The following is a 25883-nucleotide window of genomic DNA, read 5'->3' on the forward strand; positions in this document are numbered from 1 at the left end:
TTTTATTTTTAATTATCTAAATTTTATTAAATAAATTAGTGAAAATAATTATCATGTGATCCTTTAAAACCTTTCAATCTCACAATTATAATTAATATATATTTTCATCCTCTTCATAGCCATCTTTATGCCATTACTTCTAATTTAAAACTTTAAACATTTATTGGCAATTACTTAATGGTCTTTAACTTTGATTAATATAAACACTAACATTTTTACGCTATTATATAATTTGAATGTGGCCCAAATAATTTTAGTTTATTACATGAGAAAAGCTGTATTTTCAACATCCTTGCTCTTACGGGATCAAAGATTCATGGAATAAATCTCATAGTATCATTTTTCCAACACCTTTTACCAAAAGCTTCTAATTGTTTTTGAAAAATAAATCTCATAGTAATAACTTTCTGTTGGATTGAAAATATTAAAAATTGATTTATTTTTCAAAAACAATTAGAAGCTTTTGGTTTATCTTAAATTAATTATTTTTAATTGTTATTTTCCTTTATGTTAAATATATCTAATATTTTCTTTTTAAAAAAAAATTAATTATTTGATTAAACCACTGTCGTTACCAAACGCAATTGGCCGTCTCTTCCAACCGGCCTTCGAGTCCTCCGAGGACTTGGATCTCTTCCAAACACACTTGTACTTAGAATAATTCGATCCCACATGTCCACCGTGAACGTATCTGAGCTGTCGTTTTACTGGTGATTTGGACGAATCATAAAGGTTTTTTATACGGTTGACGCGAGTGCTTCTTGGAGGAGATCCTCATCGTTCTCCACCTCGTCACATGCGCAGCAGCAGATAGAAGTTGGACTTAATCGGCCCCACCCGGTCTCCTCGACAGAAAAATGCTAAATCACCCCTAAGACATCGTACCCAGAAATGGCTCCTAGTGTTTTCCAATGAAAAGACAGGCATGTGAGACGAGTAAAACGCGGATAAACTTTTGGGGTGAGAAACTGGGTAGGAAAGGAACCGGCCCCGGCTGCTTCTCCTCTTGCCTTGTCCTTTGTTTCCCTCTCCCTCGGCCTCGCTGTCTTCGCACTATCCGAGTACGAGAAGGCGCAGAAACCCTAGAGCTCTGCCGCTCTTCAGGTAATAGCCTCTCGCTTCCTCTCTCGATCGCGTTCCTTGTGACTTGCAGCTGGCCCGCATACCGTGAATTCTCGGGAAATGCCACTCTTCGGGCCTCGAACGGTCTCGATTTGTTGGAGATCGAGATGCATTGGTCTCGGGGGTTTGCTGAGGGCGGTGCCACAGTGAATACTGGTTTTCTTCGATGGACTTCCTCTGATGCAGTCCAGGGTTCTTGGTCTTGCGCCACTTGGTTAGAGTGAGATTATGGGTAAAGATATGTCATTTGGTTGTTGTTATTGATGTCTCACTTGGATTTTGTCTTGAATGTGGGAAGGTATTTAGGTCTGTATGGGTTATCGATTTGGGATATCTTCGCCATTTGTGTGTTTTTGTTCTTGAAACATCATTTTCTCTTACCATTTAAAGAGGTTAGATTATGAGATTTTTTACCCCAAAGTCCGTCTTTTTTAGCTGGAAAGTGTCACTGTCTGGAGCTAGAGATGTACAGTTGGCGTGATGAGGACTGGTGATATGATCGGCGGTAGAAAAAGCTGATCCTAGTAAAAGAAGTTAGAGGTCTTTGTATTCTTTTACATGCAAAAGTTGAGCTTTGGTTTTTCAGTATGTGTGGTTCCATCTGGAGATCAATTTGGAAGATATTATTGGTTAAGATGGAGGATTTGAGTATCAAGTATATTGATCTTTAGTGACTGGACTTGTTGGAAGTAATCTTCAGGGATTCTGAGACTACTGGAGGTTACGACCTAGTATTTTCTATTGGAAAACATTAAGCAGTGGTAGTAGCTGTTGCTACCAATTATTCATCGTTTTATATTTCTAACACATGATGCACAATCTTTGCTTCATCCGTTATACAATTATTTATTTAATTTTCTGTTGTTTCTGTAACCAAGAAAAATAGCTGATCATGGCTCTATACTTGTAGAAGACTGAAGGCAACAGGTGCATGTACTATCACCATCTGCTAGAGTTCATTCTTTTCTCGTCTACAGGGTATTCATATATGATCCAATCACTTCTTGACTCTCTTTTACCATATTGCAACGACAGAAGTGCATCTATGGACCATTTTGCATTGCAGGATCTGTTAAGCTATAAATGGCAGTTACCGGTAGTGAGAATCCATTATTAGGTGAAATAACATGTGGGTCTCTACTGCAACAGTTGCAGGTGGTTCTTTTATTTCATTTATTTTTCTTATTTATTTTTTGAAACTTGCACTGAGACGATATGAAGTGGACTGACCAATTGGCCTTCTAATTCAGATAATATGGGATGAAATCGGTGAGAGCGATGAAGAACGAGACAAGATGCTGCTTCAGCTGGAACAGGAATGCTTGGATGTTTACAAGAGAAAAGTCGACCAGGCTTCTAAGTCAAGGGCACTCCTACTCCAATCTTTGGCTGATTCGAGAGCCGAGCTTGCCAGACTTCTTTTTGCACTCGGAGAGAAGTCTTTAGTTGACATAGTGAGTTCATATCCAAACTATTCAGTTTCTGTGTAATTGTTGAAAAATCTTCTCCTTTTCTGGATAGATAAGAATTCACCACTCATTTTTCTCTGCCTCTTTGAACATGTCTTTGTATACTAGTACTTTTACATTTGTTTCATTGAGCAAAGTGACTAGAACGAATTGCACATAAAATCTTTTGTACTTGAGGTGCGTTTATATGCAAGGCAAAATCAATTGTTGGAATGTTTGCCTGAGGTTGTATATCAAGTGAAGAAGATTTTGATGACTTCTATGCTTGACAGTGTTGATTGAATAATAAATTTTGCATATCGTTTGTGCCTTTGGAACTAGTTCATCCGAAGGCATTCTTGAGGTTGTTACTGAGAAGTGAGAAATACCATATAAGATAAGATTTGTAATTGGCACTTTGAGAGTTTGTATGCCTAGTGGGATATTAACAATGAGTGCTCATCACAGTTCCTAGGGTGCCTCTACTCCTTTAGATCCATGATTGGGGTTCCTCATCTTGAATTATGCTACTTTTGCATCCATGATCACAATTGTACGTGATCCATGACACTGAAGTTATGGATCTATCTCATCAATGCTATTCAATTTTATGATAACAAACCAACCAAAGAAAAATAAAATTGAAACTTATTTCTCCTCTATAAACTTTCAAAAGAAGCTTGAAACAACAAAAATGCCAAACATCAATGAAAGAAAAATAAATTTATAATCTTTTGTCATCTGCTAACATTTGTATGACCTAATTAGGTGCATAGCTATTTACTTAGTATAACCGAAATAACTTATTTTAATGTAGCAAACGGTCTATGTTGTTAACCATCATCCGATGATGAACAAGTCTCCATATGTAAGTTACAACATTTTTCAAATTAACAAAGAAACTAATTCTATCCCTTAAATTAAATAAAAAACTGTCTTTAGCTTATCATGAACTAAGCTAAATGGCATAGGCTGTAACTGTACTACTTATTCCATGACCCAGCAGGCTCCATGTTGTTGGTAACAACTGTGGTCCCAATGTCCATCAGAAATTTATTTCTTGATGCATCATGATGAGCATGAATTTACCTGCATTGTACAACGGATTTTTTTTTTCCCTAAATTCATAGTGGTAGCTAGTGCAATCTAGTGTTAAGAAACCTTTCAACTATTTATGTTGACGTCTTGAAAAAGGACCCGTGGTGGTAATTGTAACTGTAGGCTCAGGAATGTCTTCTATGATGAAAAATTCCCATGGCCTTTATATGAGTTGCATCTATTGTTAATTGGAGTTACTCTCTACATGTTTTGGAAGTAGCACACAAGTTTGCCTAGCCGTATCAGAGATGCTGTATGTATAGGCTGGAAAACAAAAGGATCTTGTATTCCGGCCATTAGGCTTGAAAGGCACCTCAACCGGGCTGGACTGTGGTCTGCAATATATGGTCCATCTTCATTATCGAAGGAGGCCTGGACTTCTACCTACCGATGTTTTTGTATAGATGTGAAAGTGCTATGCACAGAGACCTTTTCCACACTATTCTTGTCTTCAATGATCAGAGTGACTGCTACAACTTTTTGAAGGTCGATATACTTCCTGTTGTGAGCACCGCAAGAGGGAGTAACCATTTTAAATGCATTAGACCTCTGTACCTCAGTAGCATCTATTCCTTTTTGGAGAAAGCATTTGATAAAGTTTCCTTGATCAAATAAGATCTACTGACCTTCTGTGTTTTATACTATATAACTCTGCATGCTTCCTACTACTAATATCTAGTATTTACAAGTAACAACTTGAAAAAGATGCTACCGAGGTGCCTTTTTTTTCCAACTGTATTGCTCTAAGTGGTTATACAGCATAGCAGAAATCCATTGTATTTTGAAGTATGGAATTCGGTCTACACGACCAAATGCCACCCATAGGTTAGAAATGCAAACACAAAAAAAAAGTAATTGCAAAAGTTTTCTATATTCAATTAATGGCATTTGTGATACAGGTTACTTTAGCCTTTGATGCTGATTCTTATATGGTCTTCTGCAGCAAGATCAGTCCTCTGGTACAATCAAGGAGCAACTAGTAGCTATAGCACCAGTTGTGGAACAATTATGCAATCAGAAAGAGGAGAGGATAAAAGAATTTGATAATACATTATTACAGATTCAGAAAATACATGGGGAAATATCTGGTACTTTAAAACTTGGTGAGCAAATAGAGACACCAGTTGTTGATGAGGAAGACTTGTCACTGAAGAAGCTGGATGAGTACAAGTTACAACTTCAGGAACTTCAGAGAGAAAAGGTTCTCTGTTATATTATCTTCTGTAATATGTTTTGAGACCATGATGTGTGCTAAAATCTTTGTCGCTACCTTTGCAGAGTGATAGACTGCAAAAGGTTCTTGACTTTGTCAGCACAGTGCATGATCTCTGTGCAGTCATGGGTCTGGATTTCTTCAGTACCATAACTGAAGTTCATCCTAGCTTAAATGACTCTGTTGGAGTGCAATCGAAGAGCATTAGTGATGGTACTTTATCCAAGCTCTCGGGAATGGTCATTGGACTTAAAGAGGATAAAAAGATGCGACTACAAAAGGTAAAGCCAAGGAGTCAACAATGTTTAACACTTTAAGAACATGATTTTGAATCAAATTCATGCAGATGGTCAAATTTTGGTTTATGCTATATTGGATTTCTTGTTGTATCTTTGGTATTTATGCAGCATTCTTTTTTCGTTTTTGTTTCTTGTTAGTTGTATATACTTTAGATTAAGACAACTCCATTAATATGTAATAAATGTATTCATTTTTGTATTCTGTTGCTATGAATATCCATATACTTCATGACTAACTGTCTATTCTATCACAACCTTCATTTAGCTATACCTTTGGTTTTTTTCCTAGTTTTTCTTTGGCCTTTTAGCTAAATTTAGGTTGTCTTCTCTCTTTAATTGGCCTTCCTCAAGCAAGGGGTAAATACTATAAAATATATGGGTTGATCTATTAGAGAATCTCAAAATGTTAAAAAGGTCTGATTTAAAATTATGCCACTGTATCATTTTCCAGACAGAGATCAGTTGAAATCTCTACACTTCTCTTTAAAAGAAATATCCAGGGCGCATGGGCCACTAAACATAGAGAATTTGATACTATGATTTGTAGACTTCAAATTGTGTATTTTTCTCCTTAACTATGCTTTTCTGAATCTATCACCCAAACATTTCTGATGGGCAGTATGGAACTATAGATATATACATATTATAAATTGATATTTGCTCACACTATCACAATGATTCTCAGCTTCAAGAGCTTGCTGCTCAGCTACATGATCTTTGGAATCTGATGGATACACCAATGGAGGAACAGAACTTGTTCAGCCATGTTACATGTAACACTAATTGTACAGTGGATGAGGTTACTGTTCCTGGAGCTCTGACCCTTGATCTAATTGAACAGGTTAGTTAATTTCATGAGTTGAGAATTTCTGAAAATATTAAGGCAATGCTAAATTTATCTTTCTCGGGTGATAGAACACCTAGAAATTACTTGTTTTATTGTATGGCTTTATATTAATGTGTGAAGGCTGAAGTTGAAGTCGAAAGATTAGACCAGCTAAAGGCAAGCAAGATGAAGGAAATAGCTTTCAAGAAACAAATTGAACTTGAAGATATTTATTCCCGTGCTCACATTGAGATAGATTCTGCAGCTGCCAGAGAAAAAATATTGGCTCTAATTGATTCCGGAAATTTTGAACCTTTGGAGTTACTAGCAGACATGGATAATCAAATATTAAAAGCCAAAGAGGAGGCCTTAAGCAGGAAAGATATATTAGAAAGGGTTGAAAAATGGATGTCAGCATGTGAAGAAGAAAGCTGGCTTGAAGACTACAACCGGGTACTTACATAATATCTTATTAAAGTCTATATAATCTTGGCATTCTGAGGCAATCATGCATTTTTATCTTGGATGCCATGACATGGGTTTCTTTTATCTAGGATGTTGTTGTATATCATGCTCAGTGCTGCTGATTTGCTGATTTGCAAATTATATGCCTTCTTTGCTGTTAATGGGATCCTTATTCTTCTAGTCAAAACTGGTTCACTTAACAGTGCTCACTATATGCCATGCACATTGTTGCCTGCACACACCAATTTCCTAATATTTGTATTTTTATGCTGTACTTTTATATTTATTATATTGTTTGACATCTAGAAACCTAGTTGATATTCCTTTCTTTTCTATTTTTCGTTTGATGAGGTGAAAAAGACACCAGCAACCAATCAGCCCCAGCCACCCCCCAAAAAGAGCACTATCCCTACCGCATGGGATAACCAGTGGGAACTCCTTTCTGATTTCATAAACTTTACTGGCAGGCATTCTTTTTTCCTTTTTTTTTTTCCGTTGATACTAATATATGGTAATCTATTTTCTCTAGCTAATAGTGTCACTTTACAGTTCAAGTGTATGTATAATGAATAATTTGACAAATGTATAGCTTTGTTACAATTTGCTAGGGTCTAGTGTTGAGTATCAGTATACATACATGCTTTAGTCTAAAATTTTATTTTCCAGAATCCAGCCTTTTATTCCATTTAGCTTTCTCCAAGAATTGAAATTGAGAAGTTAATTGGAGTAACGAAGATTTTTTGCAAGAAACTCATTTTCGTAGCCCAGGCAGTTCTCTTGATTCAGGCTTGATATTCCACCAAATTCTGACCCCCTAATTTGTAGTTTTACTTTTCCAGGATCAGAACAGATATAATTCAAGCCGTGGTGCACACCTTAACCTCAAGCGTGCAGAAAAAGCTCGCATATTGGTTAATAAAATTCCAGGTATTTCAGCAAATATGTTCAAATAAATCACCTTTTCCATTTTTCTACTTCCTCAAATAAGATGGCTGTGTATCAATTTTTCTGACAATAATAGTTTTGCTTCTAAAATAAAGAGAGTACATGCATTTCCTGAGGCAGGGAAGACAATACATGCTTTGCTATAGTTTGATCATTGACATTAAATAATACATAAAAAGATCTTTCATGTTTAGGATCCTTTTTAATCGCAACAAACATCTCTTACAGACCAGGTGCACTATATTTCTTTATTAATTGGAATAATCTTAGTGTTGGTGAATGTTTTTTTTCATCATAGAAATGTCATATGGCTCCTTGAGTATTTATGTTTCAAACTATTCCAGCTTGGCTTTCCAATATGTCAAACTTGTATTCTGTTACCGATTGGCAAGCAAATGGATTAATTTGGAGCTGACCCCTTGTATCTTTAGTACGTTGTCTGTTCCCCTCTCCTTGCTTCTTGGCTGTCGAACCAAATAAGAGATTAGTTTTTTATGTAATAGAAAGCAGAAAACAACTGTACCATTTGTTTAAAAAATCAATGATGATTCTGATGTTTCTTCTACAAGTTGCTAAGAACTACTGTGGTAATAGGGCAATTGCGCTGATCAGGGCTACTCTGCTTCGCAAGCAAAAGTATCCTGGTAGTTACCTAATACAAGAAACATGACATATGGTAGATATTTGTTGTGCTATAACTTTTACCATTAACTTCTGATGTGTAGTTTAACTTTTGTCTAGCTGGTTATGTTACAGTTTTTAAATGACTGATGATGCTGTGGTTTTTTAGCTCTTGTTGACACACTAGTTGCAAAGACCAAGGCGTGGGAGCAGGATCACGACATGTCCTTTATGTATGATGGTGTTTCCCTCCTTGCAATGCTCGATGAGTATAACATGCTAAGACAGGACAGGGAGGAGGAAAAACGAAAACAGAGGGTATGCTTTGGCCCATTTGATATTAGGCAATCTTCATCCCTTTCTATGTTCAGACAAAACTCATGAGGCCCCTCTTTCCTTGATGTCTATATTTTCCAGGATCAGAAGCGTTTCCACGAGCAACTTGCCACAGAACAAGAAGCCATGTTTGGTTCAAGGCCAAGCCCTGTCCGTCCACTTGGTGCCAAGAAGGTGATCAGTCCACGTTCTAATGGAAGTGCACCAAATGGAACCGCTACACGAAGATTATCTCTCAACTCCCATCAGGGTGGCAGCAGTGGTCCTCCATCTTTAAGCAGGGATGGGAAGAGAGACAACAGTAACAGGCCAACTGCTCCGGTGAACTATGTTGCCATTGCAAAAGAAGATGCAGCCTCCCCTGTCCATGTTAACGCTTCACCATGAGGATTGTTGACTGTGAGTTCTCTGTATTTGAAATATGCAGTGGAGATCGGCTGAAGGTGGGTTTAGATTCTAATTATACTTGATAAGTATTCCCTATTATCGAGAATTGATCTGTGGAGTGGCTTTGGCATCAGATCCTTTGATTACTATCATAAGTGTAAGATTGGTCTCTATTTTCGAACAAGCTATTAGATTAGTAGAAAGTCAGGTATTTTCTATTTGGCTTGATCCTTGTTCCTGAAGTTCCATCTTTGGTCTATTTGGCTTGCCCAGTAATGCGAGTTCTTATGTGGCTTTCTCTTCTTTGGACCTCATTCAAAGAATCTTTGTTATCATGGTAGTGTGATGTATGAACTGCAGCTTTATAGATCAATATAAGCAGCACATGTTTATTTGGAAGTTGTAGTTTGGCTTGTGATATACCCACTGGCAATTTGATCAACAAACCTTCATCTTAGTGGCTGGGACTTTTGATCATTCATCTTATTGATACTTTAGGCATGCATGCATGCATGCATTAGCTCATTGTAATATGTACACATCATTTTGTTGATCTATTATCGATTAGAGCATTAAAATTTAATTAAATCTAAAAAAAAAGGAGAAACAACACCACTCAATAAACTAAAACAAAATAAACCTTACATTGTGCCCTATGGGGGTTTCGCTCTCTCTCCAAGTCTAAAGCTCCTTGATTTAGAGTAGGATGAAGAAAGAGGAGTGCAAGATCCACTTCAATAGAAAATCGCAATATCAATTTTCCAATATCTCTCTATCAATTTAAGATATGAATTGGGTATAATATTGTCTTTTCCCAATGTAGCGTGTAACTGAGGATGACCGGTGGAGATATGGTGCAAAGGATGGTGAAACCGAAGATGATTAGTGAAGGAGATACGGTCCAGTGGCCCTTGCACAAAGAATCGTCCAATAGGGCACGTGGCAGGTCATCCGTGGTCCTGCCTTTGATTGGATCGCGCATTGCAATCCACGGAGGTGTGCTTCTGCGGCCGTCGAAAGTGTTGTGGACGGCAGCCGATTTGCTTGAATCCCTCGTCAAACATGTCGATTTACGTAGGTTAATGACTGCTTTAATTTTGGGAATATATATATATATATATATATATATATATATATATATATATATATATATATATATATATATATATATATATATATATATATATATATATATATATATATGATCGGAAAAAAGATCGGCAATTGATGGGACATTTTAACATGAAAACTTTTCTAATGATATATTTGTATGTGATATTTTTTTTTTTTCCAAGCAAGAGATAAATTATATTTCTTCAAAATTTAAATAAAGATCTGTGAGTTGAAGTTTAATATAATGTTCAAACCAGAAGGCCAATTTTTCTTTCAGAATACATTTAGATTTTCAGGTAAAATTAGCTAAAATTGACAGACCAATTAGCTGGTCTATTCCCCTCCCTAAATGTATGTACTACTTTAAATATGATCTTTATCAAACAAAAATTAATAGGTGAATTGATGGACATAAGATTTCTTTGTTATCAATTTGGGATATGCATGGCACAATATATAACCAGAATTGACTAAATATAGATTACCATTTGCCAGCTTCTGAAATGGAGACAACATTCATGGATATATTTGATGTTCTAAAATTGTTACCGACAGACAAAATATATCCAGGATGATCCAAATTGAGACAGACAGGCACAGAATTATCGGAACAGAAGAATGAATCACCATTTATGCATGTTACAGTTCACTATGCAGCAGTCGCAAAGTCAAGGAAAATGGTGATAGATTTCGGATTATGATAGTGTTAGTGATTTATTGGGCCAAGGGAATCCATTCCAGTTCTAGATCGATCCCTCCAGATTCAACATTTTGTAGCTTCAGTGACACCTCCTGTTTAACCTTTCCATCAATGATGTTGATGATGCTATCTCTGATGAGAGCATTGTCATTTGACTGCAGCCACTTCCCAATTTGCATGTCAGCAAGCAAGTCAGGATCACCGAATGCTGTAGCGGCTGTGATCATCGGCTGGAGGTTCACATCAGCTTCACCCATTATATCATTGGAAGAGAGCACGTCTTGATCAAATACTTGCTGTTCAGTGAACAAAATGGAATCAAGAATCTATATTTGTTGAAAAAGACATCTTACTAATCCAGTCAGATGCATCACTCCATAAATCTTTATAATTTTTGGTGCTAAGCAGATTGGAATATAGCTGACTTCTGAATTAATATTAAGCAAGACAGTGTTTTGGATCAACATTAGAAACACAAACAAAAAGAAAAGCCAGTGAATTGGTGTATTTTAGCATATTATACCATGAACTTTGTGAGCTCATATTTTAGGGTGAAGATATAACATGTTAGTGGTTTTTATTTTTTGAAGAAAAACAATTGGACATCATTGGATCATGTTACACAATTCAGATTTGTTGTGGAATCAGATTCTAGTACGTAATATGATTGGTCATCTGTGAGCATTAGACTATCTTAAAGTCCTACATTGAATCATATATTGAGAAGCTCATGAATGCAAGGATGAACTCAAAAAGAGCAATATTTCCTCAAACTATAGAAATTGACATCTAAAACCTAGTAAAAAATCTGTCTGAAAATTGGAACTTGATCTGTGTGACATGATGCAGAACTGAAGCAGAGATAATTCTTACCACTTTCAGGGCTCCATAGTTTTGAGGAACTGATAGTTTAAGCTCCTCATTCCAAACTGGATTCAGGTCGCTCTTAATAACAGCCGTCTGGGCTCTCTGCAGAAATCCATCATCTAACTAACCTTAGATAAGAAAAATAACTAAACAAATAAACGTTTTCATGCTAACAATTGAAAACTCACCTGTTGTCCAAGAGTCAAAACAACATAGGGGTCACTACTTAGCACATCTCTAACTGCTAAATTAGTGCCTTTAATCACTTTAACATTCAGTATGCCAATGAACTCCACCATCCCTGCCTGAGACTAATCCAGGATCATGTTGTTAAGGTAACGTAGATAGAGGAATATATTTTTTCAATTTTATAATAACATGATATGTTTAGATCGTACTGTTTTATTTACACTTGCTGAACCAGAAACACTGCCACTGTCCTTCCCAGAACCACAGGTTGTTGAAGTGTTTTTTGAAGGAACAATACGTAGACTTGGTTTGAGAAATTCTTGCAACTCATACTTGGACCTGTTAACTCCAGAAAAGTTGTATTGCTTGAGGGCTCAATCACTCTGTGGGAGAAACATTACAAGTCGTCCTTTTATTATCAATTACCTAATGAAATTTGCTCTTTCTTCATAATTGGAATCTGAGTTAGGCTTGCCATATCCCTCAGGAAGAAAAGCCTCATAAATTGCATTGGCACAAGAGTTTCCACCAACTTCTATCATAGAGTTGATTTGCACATCAGACCATTCATCTAATGTTACGGACAGAACCTGAGTCATGATCCCGACATAGTGGAAGAATTAAGAATGAAGCTTTAAGAAACAAAAAGCAAATTGTAGAGTCATAGAATCATCTTGATAAAGTAGTGTTGATAAACTGAGATCGAGAACATCTCCGTTGTTGATTGGAAAAGAATAATGTCAAACAACATATTTGAAGACGTACATATTTTTTAAAAGATAATAACTTTCTAGATTAGATGGATGGATTTTCACCAATAAAAGAACCAAATATGCATGCATAGTTAAAAATACAAAAAAAATCGAAAGCTCGACTATGTTGTGTCATCAGTACTCAATTAGTTGATATTAAAACATTCGTGCATTTTCTAAAAAACAAAAACATTAGTTCATGGAATGTGAATGATCAACTAGTATTCAAGTATCTATGTCATCAATACTGAATGCTACCTTTGAGATATGTGTGCCCAGGTTTCTATGTACACCGCTACATTTTAGGCATATAAATACCCCAATATTGGCAGACCTGTAGACACAAGCAAAATATTATGCATAGAATGGGCTTTACTTAACTCATCAACATGCCTATGAAAGTATATTGCAAATATGTGAATACCAGCTTTTAAATCATTATTGTTTCATATATATATATATATATATATAATATTAAGAATATTGAGATTTGAAAGCCCACAATAATATTGAGGTTATAAGAAAACAAGATGAATTAAGAGTAAATTTGCAGTCATGACTTACGCCCACTTCGGATCAGGGGCACCACAGTCAGCACAAATACGGTTATCACTTTTAAGCAACAACTCCTTCAATTTTTGCCTCTTACCTGTTACAAAAATAAGATTAGTCCTTCATATCCCATAAAACCAGCAGAAGACTGAAGCATAATTTTCAGACAAAACAATCTCAAAATTTGGAGCATAAAGTCCTTTGGCTCATAACAAAAGCCATTGGTAAGAATATTCAAATATGTATTTCATATATAAAGTTGTCAAGCAGTATACTCAACCATGTGAAGAGATATCTCTTTTCCAATTCATGCCTCATGAAATAATTAAATTGTCTTTTTGTGTGTAGTGTATATATATATATATATATATATAATTGAGCAAGTGTGTCCAGACAAAACTACAGATAAAAAAATAATCATATATAATTCAATATAATACTCCATTTGTAAAAGAAGCAAATATGGTGCTTAGATAATTAATTGATCCAGTATAATATGTAAATGATAAAATGAATTGAACATATAGAGAAAATAAGATGAGTTGTAAACTATCTTGTGGCCATATGATGGCTAAATCTCCTTCCAAATATCTTGAAAGAATAAATAAGTCTTATACAATTTGCATCCTGGTCTCACAAACATAATGCACTTTTTGATAACTTTGGAGACTTTATCTACATGGCATTTCCCGTCAATACAATATCCATGACAAGTATAGTTTGAAGCAATCAGAAATTTTCAATGTAAAATTGATTGATCAAAAATAACTATTATCTTTACTCGAGGTAGATTTCTCATGATCATAGCTGTGACCGCTCATCCCTGCTTCAGCAAATTTTGATCACAGATTTCTCTTGACCTACATTCTCAAGTCATTAGAAAAGAATGAATAAGATGGGTAAGTAATTCTATTTGAGCCCGTTCATATATATGAATGTGATCTCAAAGCCATTCAATGTCTTAAACACAACAGAAGAAAACGAAAGCATGACTGCATAATCCTAAAACATTTGTTTTCAGAGACACCACAAAGCCCGAAGAAGATGACTCTTTTTCAACAGCTGAAACAACCATCAGAAGTCAAATGAGTTCATGCAAAATGTAAGAAGATCAAACTACAATAATTTATACTGTTATAGTCCCGGACTATACCGAACAATTTGAGCTAAATCAAAGATAACTGGAGCTAAATAAGAGATCAGATAAGCCTGAACACGATCAGGGTAGAACATTCTAATTGGTACATCATTCTCAAAACAATCTAGCACTACCTTGTCATTAATCGAAACAACCTTTTACAGGAATGATGGTCGACACAAACCGTTACGAAATAGGTAATAATTTGGTTCCAAATCGACAGATTCATACAGACACGAGCATATTCTGATGGTGCTTAATCCGAATCTCCAAAAGAAGGAAATGGGGCAAATTTCCTCCAAATTAGAAACAGAAAAAGGGTCAAGAATCGGAGTCTCAAAGCACAAAAACGCAATAGAAAGATCAAATCTTTACGAAATAGCAACAAAAACCCAACAAAAGTCAAGCCTTTCAACCAGCGATCAAGAGAACAAAGAGGGAAACACCAAAAGTTAATAAATGCCTCCCGAAGGTAAGCACAACATCCAAAATGCGATCGAGGGATCATAGCATGGAACGATCTCTGTTCTCACCCGGGGTTTTCGAGGACGTACCGATCCAATGTAAGCTTCGAGCAAGCCAACGAGATCGCCGAGGCCATCGACCTTTATGGATCAGCTGTTTCGACGGGGTAACCGGGAAGCCGAGCCGCGTCGTGAGATCGCGGACCCAAGAGGTGGGTCCCACGACGATGTGGCGGTCGATTTTTTTTTTCATATAAGTCCTCGATATTTTTCCTATTTCTTCGTATTATTTGATCTTTTGACGGCAACGATATTTTTATTCTCTCATGACTGCGTTGGATCGATGTCCACGTGGCCCGACTGGGTTTTGTCCACGTATCGTTGACTGTATTGCCATATATAGTATCATATGCTGAGTCAGTAAATCGAAAAAAAAATAAATCCTTAATCGGTTCAATTAACTAATTAGATTGAAGTCTAAAATCTATTTGCTTGGAAATAAAAATACTGTTCCGTAAGACGAATCATTCAGATTGGTTGGTTAAGAAGACTATAGAGAGCCTCTTAACACTAACATTTTGGGTAATCTACCGATGTAATAGAATATATATACCAACCTGTATCAGCCAAAAACAAAAGCAAAGAAAAATGGTACCAATCCATATGCCGGATATAAGGATCAATATTGAGACCTTTGGATCTTAAGTACAGGATTCAAGAACATGCTTGCCATGAGTTACACAAAAGGTCATGTCCATCACATATCATGATCAACAAGTTCAAGTCTCCATTTGGAGTTCTACTCACAAAGGGCACAAAAGATCAAGAAAGTAGAAAACATGCATGAATAGAAGGGTCAAACATAAGAACCCTCGAAGCTGCAAAAGAACATATTCCGACAACAAGTTCAAGTCTCCATTCACAAAGGGCACAAATAATGCATATCTCACCACCACAAGATCAAGAAAGTACAAAGCATGTATGAATAGAAGGGTCAAACATAAGAACCCTCGAAGCCGCAAAAGAACATATTCCGACAACAACAAGTTGTGTTTCAAAATGAAGTTAGCAGGAACTTTTTTGAAATTATTGACACGTACTTCTCAATGAGATTAATGATATCAGTCAAACAACAACATACCAAAGAAAGTTTTGTTCCAATTACAAAAGACCAAATGACTGGTTCATTCAAACTTCATGACATTGCTTGACAGTCGATATTACCACATCCAACTAAGCCTTGAAACATTTGAACTTCAGAACTTGAACAATTACTGCAGTTGATAACTTTAACTTCGCATCTCACAGGGACTATCCTGCATGGCCTAGTTTCCTTAATCCTCCATATGCATTAACATTACCACAATATTCCCAGGAAAACTAATAAACCCAGTGATGTCAAGAGAAGAAACCGAAAGAAACAGTGCAAAAACTACATGACCTGTTCATAAAAGATAACATTCTCATCTACCAAAAACGAGTATACAACATAAATGATTTCAGTATAAACAAACAAGAACATGTACCAAACTGAGAGAGTCAATGGATCATTGGCACATCATCACCTAAGAACTGTCGTCGTTTTTTTCTTTTCCATTTACTTAAAGGCAGAGCACGACCAGTTGCAGGTTTCACTTTTAAACCAAATTAGGTTCCAAAAAATCAGCTAAAACCAATAAAATTAAGAATAATGTTCCAAACCAGTGGATAATATAAAGAAAAAAAAGGCATATGCTCCAGAACACAACAACCCATAAACTCAGAACAAGGTACTGATTCTCCAATATGAAGATGCTAACAAGAGAATGAGCTTCGTTGACTAAATAGCACTATTATATCCAGTTTTCATGACTTTTAAGTTTTGAATGCGGAAACCATTCCTCCCTTACTTGAATTCAAGTGTAAATTATCCCACATTTGACACATCTGTTTCACCAGATGTCCATACCATACTTCCTACTCTATCCAAGAAAGGAACATGGACATCAACATCAGCTAAATATAGAGGATACTGAAACAAGGAAACAAATTGCTTTAGCAAAAGCAATACGAACACCACCTGAATTACATAGATCAGAAAGATAACATATCACTCATTTCATGTGTGGAAGATTATATAGAGCAGAAAGATAAGATATCAGTGACTAGCTAATTGTCATACTCGTCATGAACATATAGATAGTTCTAACACATTCGACTAAGAAAAGTAAAGAAAATGTGTAAGCAAGTTTCTAATTCACATCATTCGTGGTGTGCTTGCAAGTGCACACATCACATACACTAGTGATAAAATCTCTCAAGCTCCTTATGTCAATTAATTCTTTGCTCAAAATGCTTGTGCAAGTAAATGTTCCATTGATATCAATCTAATGATGCGATTCTAGCTAATCCACAGGTAACGAACCTAAAAGAATCAAGTTCTATAGCAGCACATCAGATAACATATGCTTGTCATAAAATTACATGCAATAAAACCACCACCAAGAACTAGTCACCAGCCATGGTAAGCAAGTTCTAGTCGAAATTAGGTTTCAGTTGACATCATTACAACAGGCTTAACCCCATAACCTAAGTCTATAATCACACTAATCCATTCATGCAAACGAGAATGCAGAGGAATTACTCAGATTCACATTGCCTCCGCTGCTACTTTGGGACATAGTAGTAGGAGAGGGGGTCAGAAGGTGGGGCTCCAAGAGCGTGGGCAACATCTTCCTTCCCTTCCTCCCTCGGCACGATATCGATGAGAAAATCAAACACATCAGTGCGGCTAATTGCCGCCGCAATGTCATTCTTTTGCAGCGTCCGCCGCTTGTTCTCCTCCGCGTGAGCCCACGACCTGTGGGTGAGTTCCAGGATGAACATCTCACAGGCTCGGGCGAACACCACGGGAGCCTCGGCGGCGATCATGCGCACGTCCTCGTCGGCCTTCATGATCTTCTTGATCCGGGCGAGCGGCAGGCTGTGGTTCCGGAAGTCGGTCGTCTGCTCGATCTCGCGGTACTGGTCGGCCCAGAACATCTGGAGCTGCTGCTGCTGCTGCTGTTGCTGCTGGTGGTAAAGGTTCTGGTAAGCCTGGTAGGTGCCCGATGCGGCGGCATAGGGGACCCCGGTGGCGACGCCGATCACCGGAGGGGCGGGGTGGCCAGGCTGCTGATCCATTCCCGCGGACCAAAACCCTAGCTTTGGCGCAAACCAGATGCCAAGATCTCACCTTTTCAAGAAAAAACAAGTCAAAATCTGAACTTTCAGCAACGAAACATAGAAATCTCAAATTTTGATCCGACTGATATCAAAAGGGGGAAGAGAGGGAGGGATCTGGTGGAACGTATCAAGGGAAATATTGCAGGCAATCGGCGAGTGGATCGCGAGGGGCAAGGAATGTCACAGAAGAATCATGGAACAAAATCCAAATGAGAAACATGATCTTGTGCAGAAGAGAGGGAGTAATTACCTGTTGGAAGGGGAATCGAAGCGGAAAATAGAACACAATTGGGAAGACATGGCAGAATAGGTGAAGTTTTCAGGAAGAGGCCGCTTGTAATCGGGTTCGGGTTCGGGTTCAGAAATCTCCACCAATGCATTAATCTGTACCCGACCCGTAGGGTGGACTTGTTTGGCAAGACAACTCATCATGGTTGGGCCATGAAGCCATTACTAAACTTGTTTGGGTTTTAATGCGAAAAAGCCCTTTCTGATAACTTAATTTTAGATCCGACGGTTTTGGTTCTACAATCTACGATTATATTTAATATTTAATTTCAATTTTAATTTTTTTTAAAAAAAATTAATTTTAATTTTTTAGTTTTTTAAAATACTCTTTCGATTAACTTTTTATCATCATGTTGTTGGAAGGAGGAACAAATTTATTATTTACAGAGATGTTTGATCGATTCAAAACAGAATCAAAATTATTTGTTTGAGTTACGGTTTTATATTAGCCACCACAATAAAAACACCATCAAATCTGCTCAAAAATACTATTAAATGATCCAAATAAACTCCTATTTCCAATTATAAGTTTAAAAATATGATATTGTAATAGTCCAAAGATGTATAATATGACATCACTTATAATATTTTTCAATAACATTTATAGTATATTTTAGTGTTTTCGGTACACTATAAACGTTATTGAAAAATATTATAAACGAGCCAGATGAAAATACTGTAATAATTTACAATTGATAAAAAAAAATAAATAAAAATTTAAGAGTATTTTAAACATTTTTAAATAAACATATTGTTTGTGGAAAAAAAAATAAAAGAAGAGTACCGATCGAAGAAAAAAAAACTCAAAATACAAGCATTTTATTTAAAAAAAATCAACCAAATTAAAAATTCTCTCTAAAATAACCTTTAAAGTTTAAGTAGTATTTATTATATGTATATGTTTTCATTTCTGTCTTATAAGTTTCTTTGTAATATACTTCCATTCAAATATTACATACACATCATGTGTACCAGACAGAAGAAATGGTAGAATTCGGCTAAAGCTAGATCTTGTGAAGCTTTATTCATCTTCCAATGAATCCAACCACCAGACTGGCACAAATCCAGTGCACAAGAATCACAAAACCACAAGAAAAGAATGCCAGAATCCTACTACTATCTTATCCCTTGTCATTCTCAAGGCTCCGATGAGCTGCTGGAGCACTTCACCACCAGTGGACTTCTCACATAGTGTTTGCCATCCGACCATATCAGCCCACCAAACACATACCCTCCACCATCTGTCTTCCCTTCTTTGATCCCCGCAGTGACTTCAAATCTCTTCTCCTCACCAACCTTCTCAAACGTAAGGCTTGCCGGGCTCACGGTGACCGAGACGCCTCTCGGTTCCACCACCCGAACCACGTACGTGCCCGGCGGGCCAACGTTTTTAACCACGCGAGCCACCTTCGTGGAGGATTGCAGGTCAGGGATGGTGATCGACGGATAGTTCAGGTCTCTGATGTGAAGAGGCGTGGAGGGGCACGCGTACGGTCCGCCGTTGAACATGGCGAGCTGGGCGGTGGTGTAGCCGAGGGAGCACAGGAAGTCCAAGTAGTCGGTCGTAGTCATGTCGTAGACCAGGCCGGGATCCATGGCGTGGTTCGGCCGTACGTGGCCGGAGCCGTAGCCGAGCGGGGTGGCCTTGTTGAAGGATGAGTTCAGCATCGGCTCCTTCATGTTGTCCCGTGTCCTCGCTGCGTCGAGAGAGAGGAAATCAAGCTTGTGGCAAAGGTAGCAGCTTGGATCGAGGATTACGCAGAATCCTTACCGGTTGTCATAATTGCAGATTTGATCGCAGCGGGACTCCAATCTGGATGGAGAGTCTTGAGGAGGCCTGCAACTCCAGATATGTGGGGGCAGGACATGGAGGTGCCGGACTCGGCGTTGAAGGCAACACGACGACCGTCGAAGACAAGACCCGTAGGCCCGACTGCGCCAGAGTAGGCAGCAAGAACACTCACACCTGGTGCAGTGACATCAGGCTGCACGCAATGGGGAAGGTGTTCGTTCAGCTAAACAATGGAATTAAGCGCTGCATCACCAACCATGAGAAGGTACAAACCTTAAGGATCTCAGGAGTGATGGTATTTGGGCCTTTGGAGGAGAATGCTGCCATGAACGGTGCTGGTTTTGCTCCGAGCTTTGTCTTCGGCCTCGTAATGTAACCCAGCGGTGACCTAATTGCAGAACATAAGTTTCCAGACCGTCAAAGTTACAAGACTATGGTTCATTGCAGAGGATGAAGGAAGGCTTACTTGGTGGCTCCGAGGTAGGAGAAGAGGGTGAGGCCATCAGAGTAGGTGATGTGAGTTGCAGGGAGGACATGCGCGTCGGCTACGATTTCATTCCCGTTGTCGACATCATTTGCAAGAACCATTCCAATGCCACCAGCCTGATGAACTGCCTCTCCCTTCTCCACTCTCGCAGTGATGCCGCGGAGGCATACAACAATCTTCCCCTTCACCTTTGCTGGATCCAGAGATCCCAAGTAGCACAACCTACTGCAGAATCGAAAGATCGAGCATGTAAATTTGTAGTTGCCACATTTTAACGATCATGTTGCATCGAGGGGGACTTTATGACTGTTCACTTACGCCTGCCGTGCTGATGCGTTGACCAGTTTGGCTTCTGCAGAGCTGATCAATGGGTAGAGCCTTTTGCCTGGCAATCCCTTGGGTGATAGGCTCTCTCCCTGTGAACACGGAAGAAAGAGTGAGACGGGTGTGCATGTCAAGGACATGTGATGATCTGGTGAACAAAAGCAGAGTCGATACGATGGAACACAACCTTAATCCTCTTGTCGTCGAAGACAATAACAGAGGGGAACTGCCTGTCCATGGTGCTTGCTCCCACAGTAAACATCCAAGGAGACAAGTTTGAGACGGTGGCAAGGTTCGGCCCCGAGTTGCCGGCGGAGGAGACCACCGTGATCCCCTTCTTCACAGCGTGGAACGACCCGATGGCCAGCCCATCCTGGAAATAGTCCACCGGGTCTCCACCCAGCGAGACGGAGATCACGTCGATGCCGTCACGGATCGCCGCGTCGAAGGCGGCCAGGATGTCGGCGTCGAAGCACTCGCTGCCGTTCACCGGCAGCCAGCATACCTTGTACGCAGCGACCCGGGCGCCGGGGGAGCCGCCCTTGGCCGTGCCGTTGCCGTAGCCGAAGATGTTGGCGCTCGGCACGAACCCGCCGCCGGCGGTGGAGAGGGTGTGCGTCCCGTGCCCGTCGTAGTCTCGCGGAGACTTGAAGGTGGCGTTGAGCGGCCCAACCAGGGCTTCATAGCCCTTGTTGAAGTACCTCGCTCCGATCAGCTTCCTGCAGCCAAGAATTCGAGATTGGTAGAGATGAGAGAAGGCCTCACAAGATCCATCATATGTTGCAACGAACCAGAAGCTGATCCAAGTGACAGATCCATTGTTTCGATCGAAGCTGCCATGATAGTTTCTACAATGCTGCATGCGTGAATGCAGCAAACATGTAAGAGTATACATTATGTATACGTGTACGTGTACACGTATATATAGCGTATATGAGTAAGCTGATATGTAGAATTGTCTTCTTTGTCTTCTTCTTTGTAATATCTTCTTTCTGGAATTACTAAAATATGTGTGATTGGATGGAGAGATCTGCCGATCTAAAGTCAAAGATATAAAGAACAATTAATGATAACTCAGAAATACTTGGATCTGGAACATGGAGTGCTGCTTTCCAAAGTAGAAAAGAATGGTATGGTGGATTGTGCAGACCCTCTGGAGTTGTATTCTATTGGGACACCAAGCTGGCTCCTGTAGACATGGGCAAGAAGTGTTCCTTCTTTGCTGCTATTCTTGCAGCAGGAATGGATCCACATTAAAGCAATGCCACATGAACCATATTATATGAAGGAAGACATTGAAGGTTCTTTATGGATCTCAAGTTACAGCCACCTTCCTTGGCCTCTTTGCGGACTTTGAAGAAACAGACAATTCTTAAAAGAAAGGGAAATATCATCGGAAATAGACATAGGACTTGTAAATATTCTCCAAGTGTTGGAATATTTTCACAACTGCAACAGTAACTCATTGTTGCTTCACAATCTTTTTGTTTTTTGTTTTCTTATCTTCTGACATTTAGCTGGAACAATTGAACATTCATAAGTGCTAGCAGATGGATTCTAATATTGTTTCAGTGAAATAACAAGAAGAAAAAAAAACTGAAGCATCTGAACTGGATACTAACTTTGTCATTCCTAATAAATTTTCGTTCAGTAAGGTTCTCTTGTGCCAGATATTTCCTGGAAGAAGTGCTTAGGATTAGAGACAGATTTGGATACATTAGGATGGTATGTACTTGTAAACGAAAAGAATGATTGACTCTGATATGCTGTAGCTGACAAGAATTTAACTCACTTTGATGGCCTAATGATAGGAGTACTATATCATAAGATTCAGAAATTAAAAATGTCCAATGCAAATAGAATGCCACTTTGCTATATGAAATCTTCTCCCTCCTGATAAAGGAGATGAACATTTTAGGTTGATACTGCTAATTTGGATGACTGAGATCATGGGAATCCAGATAACTGTGCATATTCATGATGCTTTATACATTTATAGGAGCTTTCTTGCCCCACTGTCTACAAAGAACAGTAATACCTTGACAGAGGTGCAGAAACAGCAAAGCCTACTTGATTTACTACTGTTTACCTAGAAAAATATTGAACTAACAAGATCAATACAATTCTGGAAAAGACTCTTGAGTAATGTGATGCTAGTAACACATAATGAAGAGAGGAACAAAAAGAGTTCATAAGCTGTTCATTATATAGTAGTAATATGGTTCTACTCTTTATCTCTCTACAAGATTTTAAGATGAGGAAAGACAGGGAGAAGTGGTATGCACCTACTAGAAAGGGCAGTGCCTTTACCAATTATTGGTCCAGAATAAATTCTAAAGCTGAGGAAGTAAAGACTGCAGAAATAGACCTGTTGCATGAAAAGCTTTCATCAAAGTCATTCTGGCAGATTCCTTTCCACTTTGATGGAATTGGTCCCAAGCCATCATCCTTGAAGCTTTGAGCCTCCGGCCACACACCTACACATCCAGAGTTACAATCAAATGGAGCTCAGAAGATTTAGCTTGCAGTCCATATGAGTGATGATGCCAAACCAAAACCAGTAAAAGCTTGTATTGGTAGAGCATTTAATCAGTGAGTTCTCCTTTGACAAACGCCAAGTTTTGTGAAATCGATGACCAGCATGTGGGCTTCGCATCTCAGATAGATAGAACATGGGTTAGATTCAGAATCTGGATTAAAATACTTAATGTGAAGGACTCCAAGTAGAAGGCAATTAATGCCCCCTCAACAAATCAAATGCTTTATCTTATCTAGTTGCAGCAAACGAAAATTCTGAGCATCTTAGACAATAAACCAGTGAATTATCTATCGTCAAAGAAGGAAATAGAAGGTAAAAGATCCCATCAATGGCACATGAGGAATGGCATTGTGATGTAGACGATGTGTAAAGGACAACGATTACAGAAGCTATGAAAGAACTAGTTATTCTGGCAGTAGGGATGAGAGCTTTTCAGCAACAAGTCAAAGCTAGAACCGAATTGTGATACCGCTATCAAGATTTGCAATGATAGTGTCCTCGCCGAACCGAGCCTTTCTCCACAGTGATTGCTTTGGAACTCTGCCATCCCTCTCGAGGCCCAGGAATTCCCACGAACGGGTGGTGTGGAGCTTGTATCCTCGATTAGGAAACACTGAAACGACTCCAGGATACTCTACGACAGGAACAAAAGCCAATGTTGGAATGAAACCGTATAAAGATCTGAAGAATACCGGAGAAGGAAATGGGGTAGGAAGCGAAATGCTACTCGATATCTTCAGTGCCACTTGTTCCTCAAGGTAAGCTGCAAAGCCATTAATGTTGTGGGTGTAGGAGTAAAATATTGCGTCTTGGACCTTCTCCTTGCTGTTCTCGATCAACAACATCATATTCCGATCAGAACAAGACAGAACAACCAAAATCCAAAATTTCTATTAGAATTGCTTACTCCTCCAGCACTGAACCCAACAGTTCATAGTGAGACTCGGTTGCTCTCTTGGAACCTTCCCAGGAAGACGCTGATCCGGACCCGTGCGAGTGCTCGCCGAGGTACACCACATACGCCTGCGTCAAAGATTCGTCTTCAGAAGGCAAAAGGCAAAGAACCAGAAAAATACGATCTTTCGAGGAACGAGTGGGAGAAGAGAGTCAAGAAAATGCCTTCCTGGCAGCAAAAACGGGTCTTTGCAGTAGGAGAGAGTACAGGAAGGCAAGACGAAGAAGAAGAAGAAGAAGAAGCGGAGCGGAGCTCCTCCTCGCGATCTCCATTTCTCTAACTCTTCTGCGATCGAGAAGACTAAAGAGCGTGCTCTGTTTCCCCTGTTCCGGTTTTATATCTCTGAGAGCGAAGCAGCTTCCGATCATATTATTTATTGGTAAACGCCACGCCCCCAAAATTCTCCTCCTTTTTGATCTTTTCGGCTAAATTAAGTCGGAAAAATTCAATCGGAGCCTAACACGAATCAAATCGTGCATCTCTGAAGCTTAATTCCCGATTTGAATCGGCCAATTGTGACAATTAGGTTCATAATTACGATCAAAAATCAAGGATTATGAATCCGGTTCGAGTCGAGTCAATCATACATCATTTTGGAGTTCAATCCAATCAAAACGATTCGATTCAGAATAATGTGGCGATTGAATAGGTTAAGAACAATTTTCGCATGTTGTTTTTGGTTTGTTAGGATCGAAAAAGGTGGCTACTTGATGTTGAATTCTGTTAGCCAATTAAAAATGTCCATAGATAATATATATATTAAGAAAATAAGTAAATATAATGGCTACAAGCAATAATCTATTTTGATCCACTACGTGTCGTTTCGCATTAAGTATATATGATGACGACTATTAATGAATATAAATAAGTATATATAATCCACATCCCGTTTTGCATGAGAACTGAACGTATGATTATTATTGATGCTTTCACGAATGGTTGGGTGAGAAAATTTCGATTTGGATGCATAAGAATTAATGTCAAAGGTTTACTTAATATCTTACGAGTCTCGTAAGCCCCAACTGTATGTCATTAAAGAAGTAATATACAAAACGATTGATCTGTGAGGGATTTGAGGAAGTCGATTATGTTCTAATGATGTGATTTGACACACATTATCCTTGTAATTAGAGAATACGACTATATCAAAAAGAAAAATGCATTTCTATACCCCCCCCCCCCCCCCCCACACACACACACAAAAAAAAAGGGGCTTCAAAAGGGACCCACCCTTGGTCATGTCAAACATCCCTTTCACCTTGAAGGACCCCACTGCCCATGATCAATGCCACCTTTTGTGTTTTGCCTGCTCTATCCCTTTTTTGAGTGTCTAAAGTACCATTCCAGTGTATAATTAGAAGAAAATAGTATATGGACTCAATCATCGAGTAGTAGGTTTTTGTGGTAAGTCAGGAACAAGATTAATGGTGGTGTGGCTGCCTGCTTATAAGAACATGAATAATCTAAGTATGAGGTCTCTATTTTTGTTTGGCAAACAATGATCGCAGAATTCCAAGAAAGCTGCACGTAAAGACTTCAAGAACCACAACAAGAGCTTTGTTGATGGCAAACGTACGTACTTCATGTTCTTCATCATGCAGCAAATGAATCAGATCAAACGCATGAGAAGTTTTCCCTCTTGTATCTGTTCTTCGTCTCTATTGTTTCTGAGTAGGACTGTCGGATCTCCCATTCGCTGGACAAAGAGCTCCTCTATTCTACGCTCTGATCTCTCCACGTCATCCCCTCGTGAACATTA

General features: G+C 38.6%; 4 protein-coding genes across 7 annotated transcripts; 1 reads left to right on the plus strand and 3 right to left on the minus strand.

Annotated features, from left to right (window-relative positions):
• Positions 1-1017: 1017 nt before the first annotated feature.
• On the plus strand, positions 1018-9159 carry LOC135581770 (65-kDa microtubule-associated protein 1-like). Its single transcript, XM_065157663.1, has 11 exons — positions 1018-1104; positions 2033-2100; positions 2189-2277; positions 2373-2576; positions 4612-4869; positions 4947-5162; positions 5866-6021; positions 6148-6459; positions 7311-7398; positions 8207-8355; positions 8455-9159. The coding sequence occupies exons 3-11, from the start codon at positions 2206-2208 to the stop codon at positions 8758-8760; spliced, it is 1761 nt and encodes a 586-aa protein (XP_065013735.1). The 5' UTR covers positions 1018-1104; positions 2033-2100; positions 2189-2205; the 3' UTR covers positions 8761-9159.
• A 1210-nt stretch (positions 9160-10369) lies between these two features.
• On the minus strand, positions 10370-14714 carry LOC135581773 (ADP-ribosylation factor GTPase-activating protein AGD12-like). 4 transcript variants are annotated; one of them, XM_065157665.1, is made up of 9 exons: positions 14626-14714; positions 13703-13793; positions 12946-13030; positions 12640-12715; positions 12056-12219; positions 11839-11968; positions 11629-11751; positions 11447-11542; positions 10370-10869 (listed from the first exon to the last, which is right to left on the minus strand). In XM_065157665.1, exons 2-9 carry the CDS (start codon positions 13752-13754, stop codon positions 10588-10590), a joined length of 1008 nt encoding a protein of 335 aa, XP_065013737.1. In that variant the 5' UTR covers positions 13755-13793; positions 14626-14714; the 3' UTR covers positions 10370-10587. The 4 variants fall into 4 exon arrangements, with proteins under 4 accessions (XP_065013737.1, XP_065013740.1, XP_065013736.1 ...); XM_065157668.1 differs by having other exon boundaries at positions 13715-13793; positions 14626-14711; XM_065157664.1 differs by having other exon boundaries at positions 14605-14704.
• A 2226-nt stretch (positions 14715-16940) lies between these two features.
• On the minus strand, positions 16941-18116 carry LOC135672316 (nuclear transcription factor Y subunit C-6-like). The gene is made up of 2 exons (XM_065180775.1): positions 17990-18116; positions 16941-17749 (listed from the first exon to the last, which is right to left on the minus strand). Exon 2 carries the CDS (start codon positions 17695-17697, stop codon positions 17182-17184), a length of 516 nt encoding a protein of 171 aa, XP_065036847.1. The 5' UTR covers positions 17698-17749; positions 17990-18116; the 3' UTR covers positions 16941-17181.
• Positions 18117-19017: 901 nt separating this feature from the next.
• LOC103980134 (subtilisin-like protease SBT5.3) lies at positions 19018-24442 on the minus strand. The gene is made up of 11 exons (XM_009396416.3): positions 24289-24442; positions 24077-24192; positions 23897-23994; positions 23639-23803; positions 22999-23107; positions 20818-21349; positions 20625-20722; positions 20286-20531; positions 20093-20207; positions 19799-20012; positions 19018-19724 (listed from the first exon to the last, which is right to left on the minus strand). The coding sequence occupies exons 1-11, from the start codon at positions 24394-24396 to the stop codon at positions 19165-19167; spliced, it is 2361 nt and encodes a 786-aa protein (XP_009394691.2). The 5' UTR covers positions 24397-24442; the 3' UTR covers positions 19018-19164.
• Positions 24443-25883: the final 1441 nt, after the last annotated feature.

This window comes from Musa acuminata, chromosome BXJ1-4, assembly GCF_036884655.1.
Source record: "Musa acuminata AAA Group cultivar baxijiao chromosome BXJ1-4, Cavendish_Baxijiao_AAA, whole genome shotgun sequence".
Taxonomy (NCBI): domain Eukaryota; kingdom Viridiplantae; phylum Streptophyta; class Magnoliopsida; order Zingiberales; family Musaceae; genus Musa; species Musa acuminata.

Bases quoted from the DNA above. Each gene is read 5' to 3' on its own strand.
- LOC135581770 (XM_065157663.1), top strand. From the start codon at position 2,206: ATGGCAGTTACCGGTAGTGAGAATCCATTATTAGGTGAAATAACATGT. The intron at 2,278-2,372 runs GTGGTTCTTTTA...CTTCTAATTCAG, and splicing joins CTCTACTGCAACAGTTGCAG to ATAATATGGGATGAAATCGG. The intron at 6,460-7,310 runs GTACTTACATAA...TTACTTTTCCAG, and splicing joins GGCTTGAAGACTACAACCGG to GATCAGAACAGATATAATTC.
- LOC103980134 (XM_009396416.3), bottom strand. From the start codon at position 24,396: ATGGAGATCGCGAGGAGGAGCTCCGCTCCGCTTCTTCTTCTTCTTCTT. The intron at 24,193-24,288 runs GCATTTTCTTGA...TCTTTGACGCAG, and splicing joins CCGTTTTTGCTGCCAGGAAG to GCGTATGTGGTGTACCTCGG. The intron at 20,013-20,092 runs GTTTGTACCTTC...CATTGCGTGCAG, and splicing joins TCACTCCTGAGATCCTTAAG to CCTGATGTCACTGCACCAGG.
- LOC135672316 (XM_065180775.1), bottom strand. From the start codon at position 17,697: ATGGATCAGCAGCCTGGCCACCCCGCCCCTCCGGTGATCGGCGTCGCC.
- LOC135581773 (XM_065157665.1), bottom strand. From the start codon at position 13,754: ATGAGCGGTCACAGCTATGATCATGAGAAATCTACCTCGAGTAAAGAT. The intron at 13,031-13,702 runs GTTATTTTTGAT...TTTTTGTAACAG, and splicing joins TACCTCGAGTAAAGATAATA to GTAAGAGGCAAAAATTGAAG. The intron at 12,716-12,945 runs GTAAGTCATGAC...TTGTGTCTACAG, and splicing joins GCCCCTGATCCGAAGTGGGC to GTCTGCCAATATTGGGGTAT.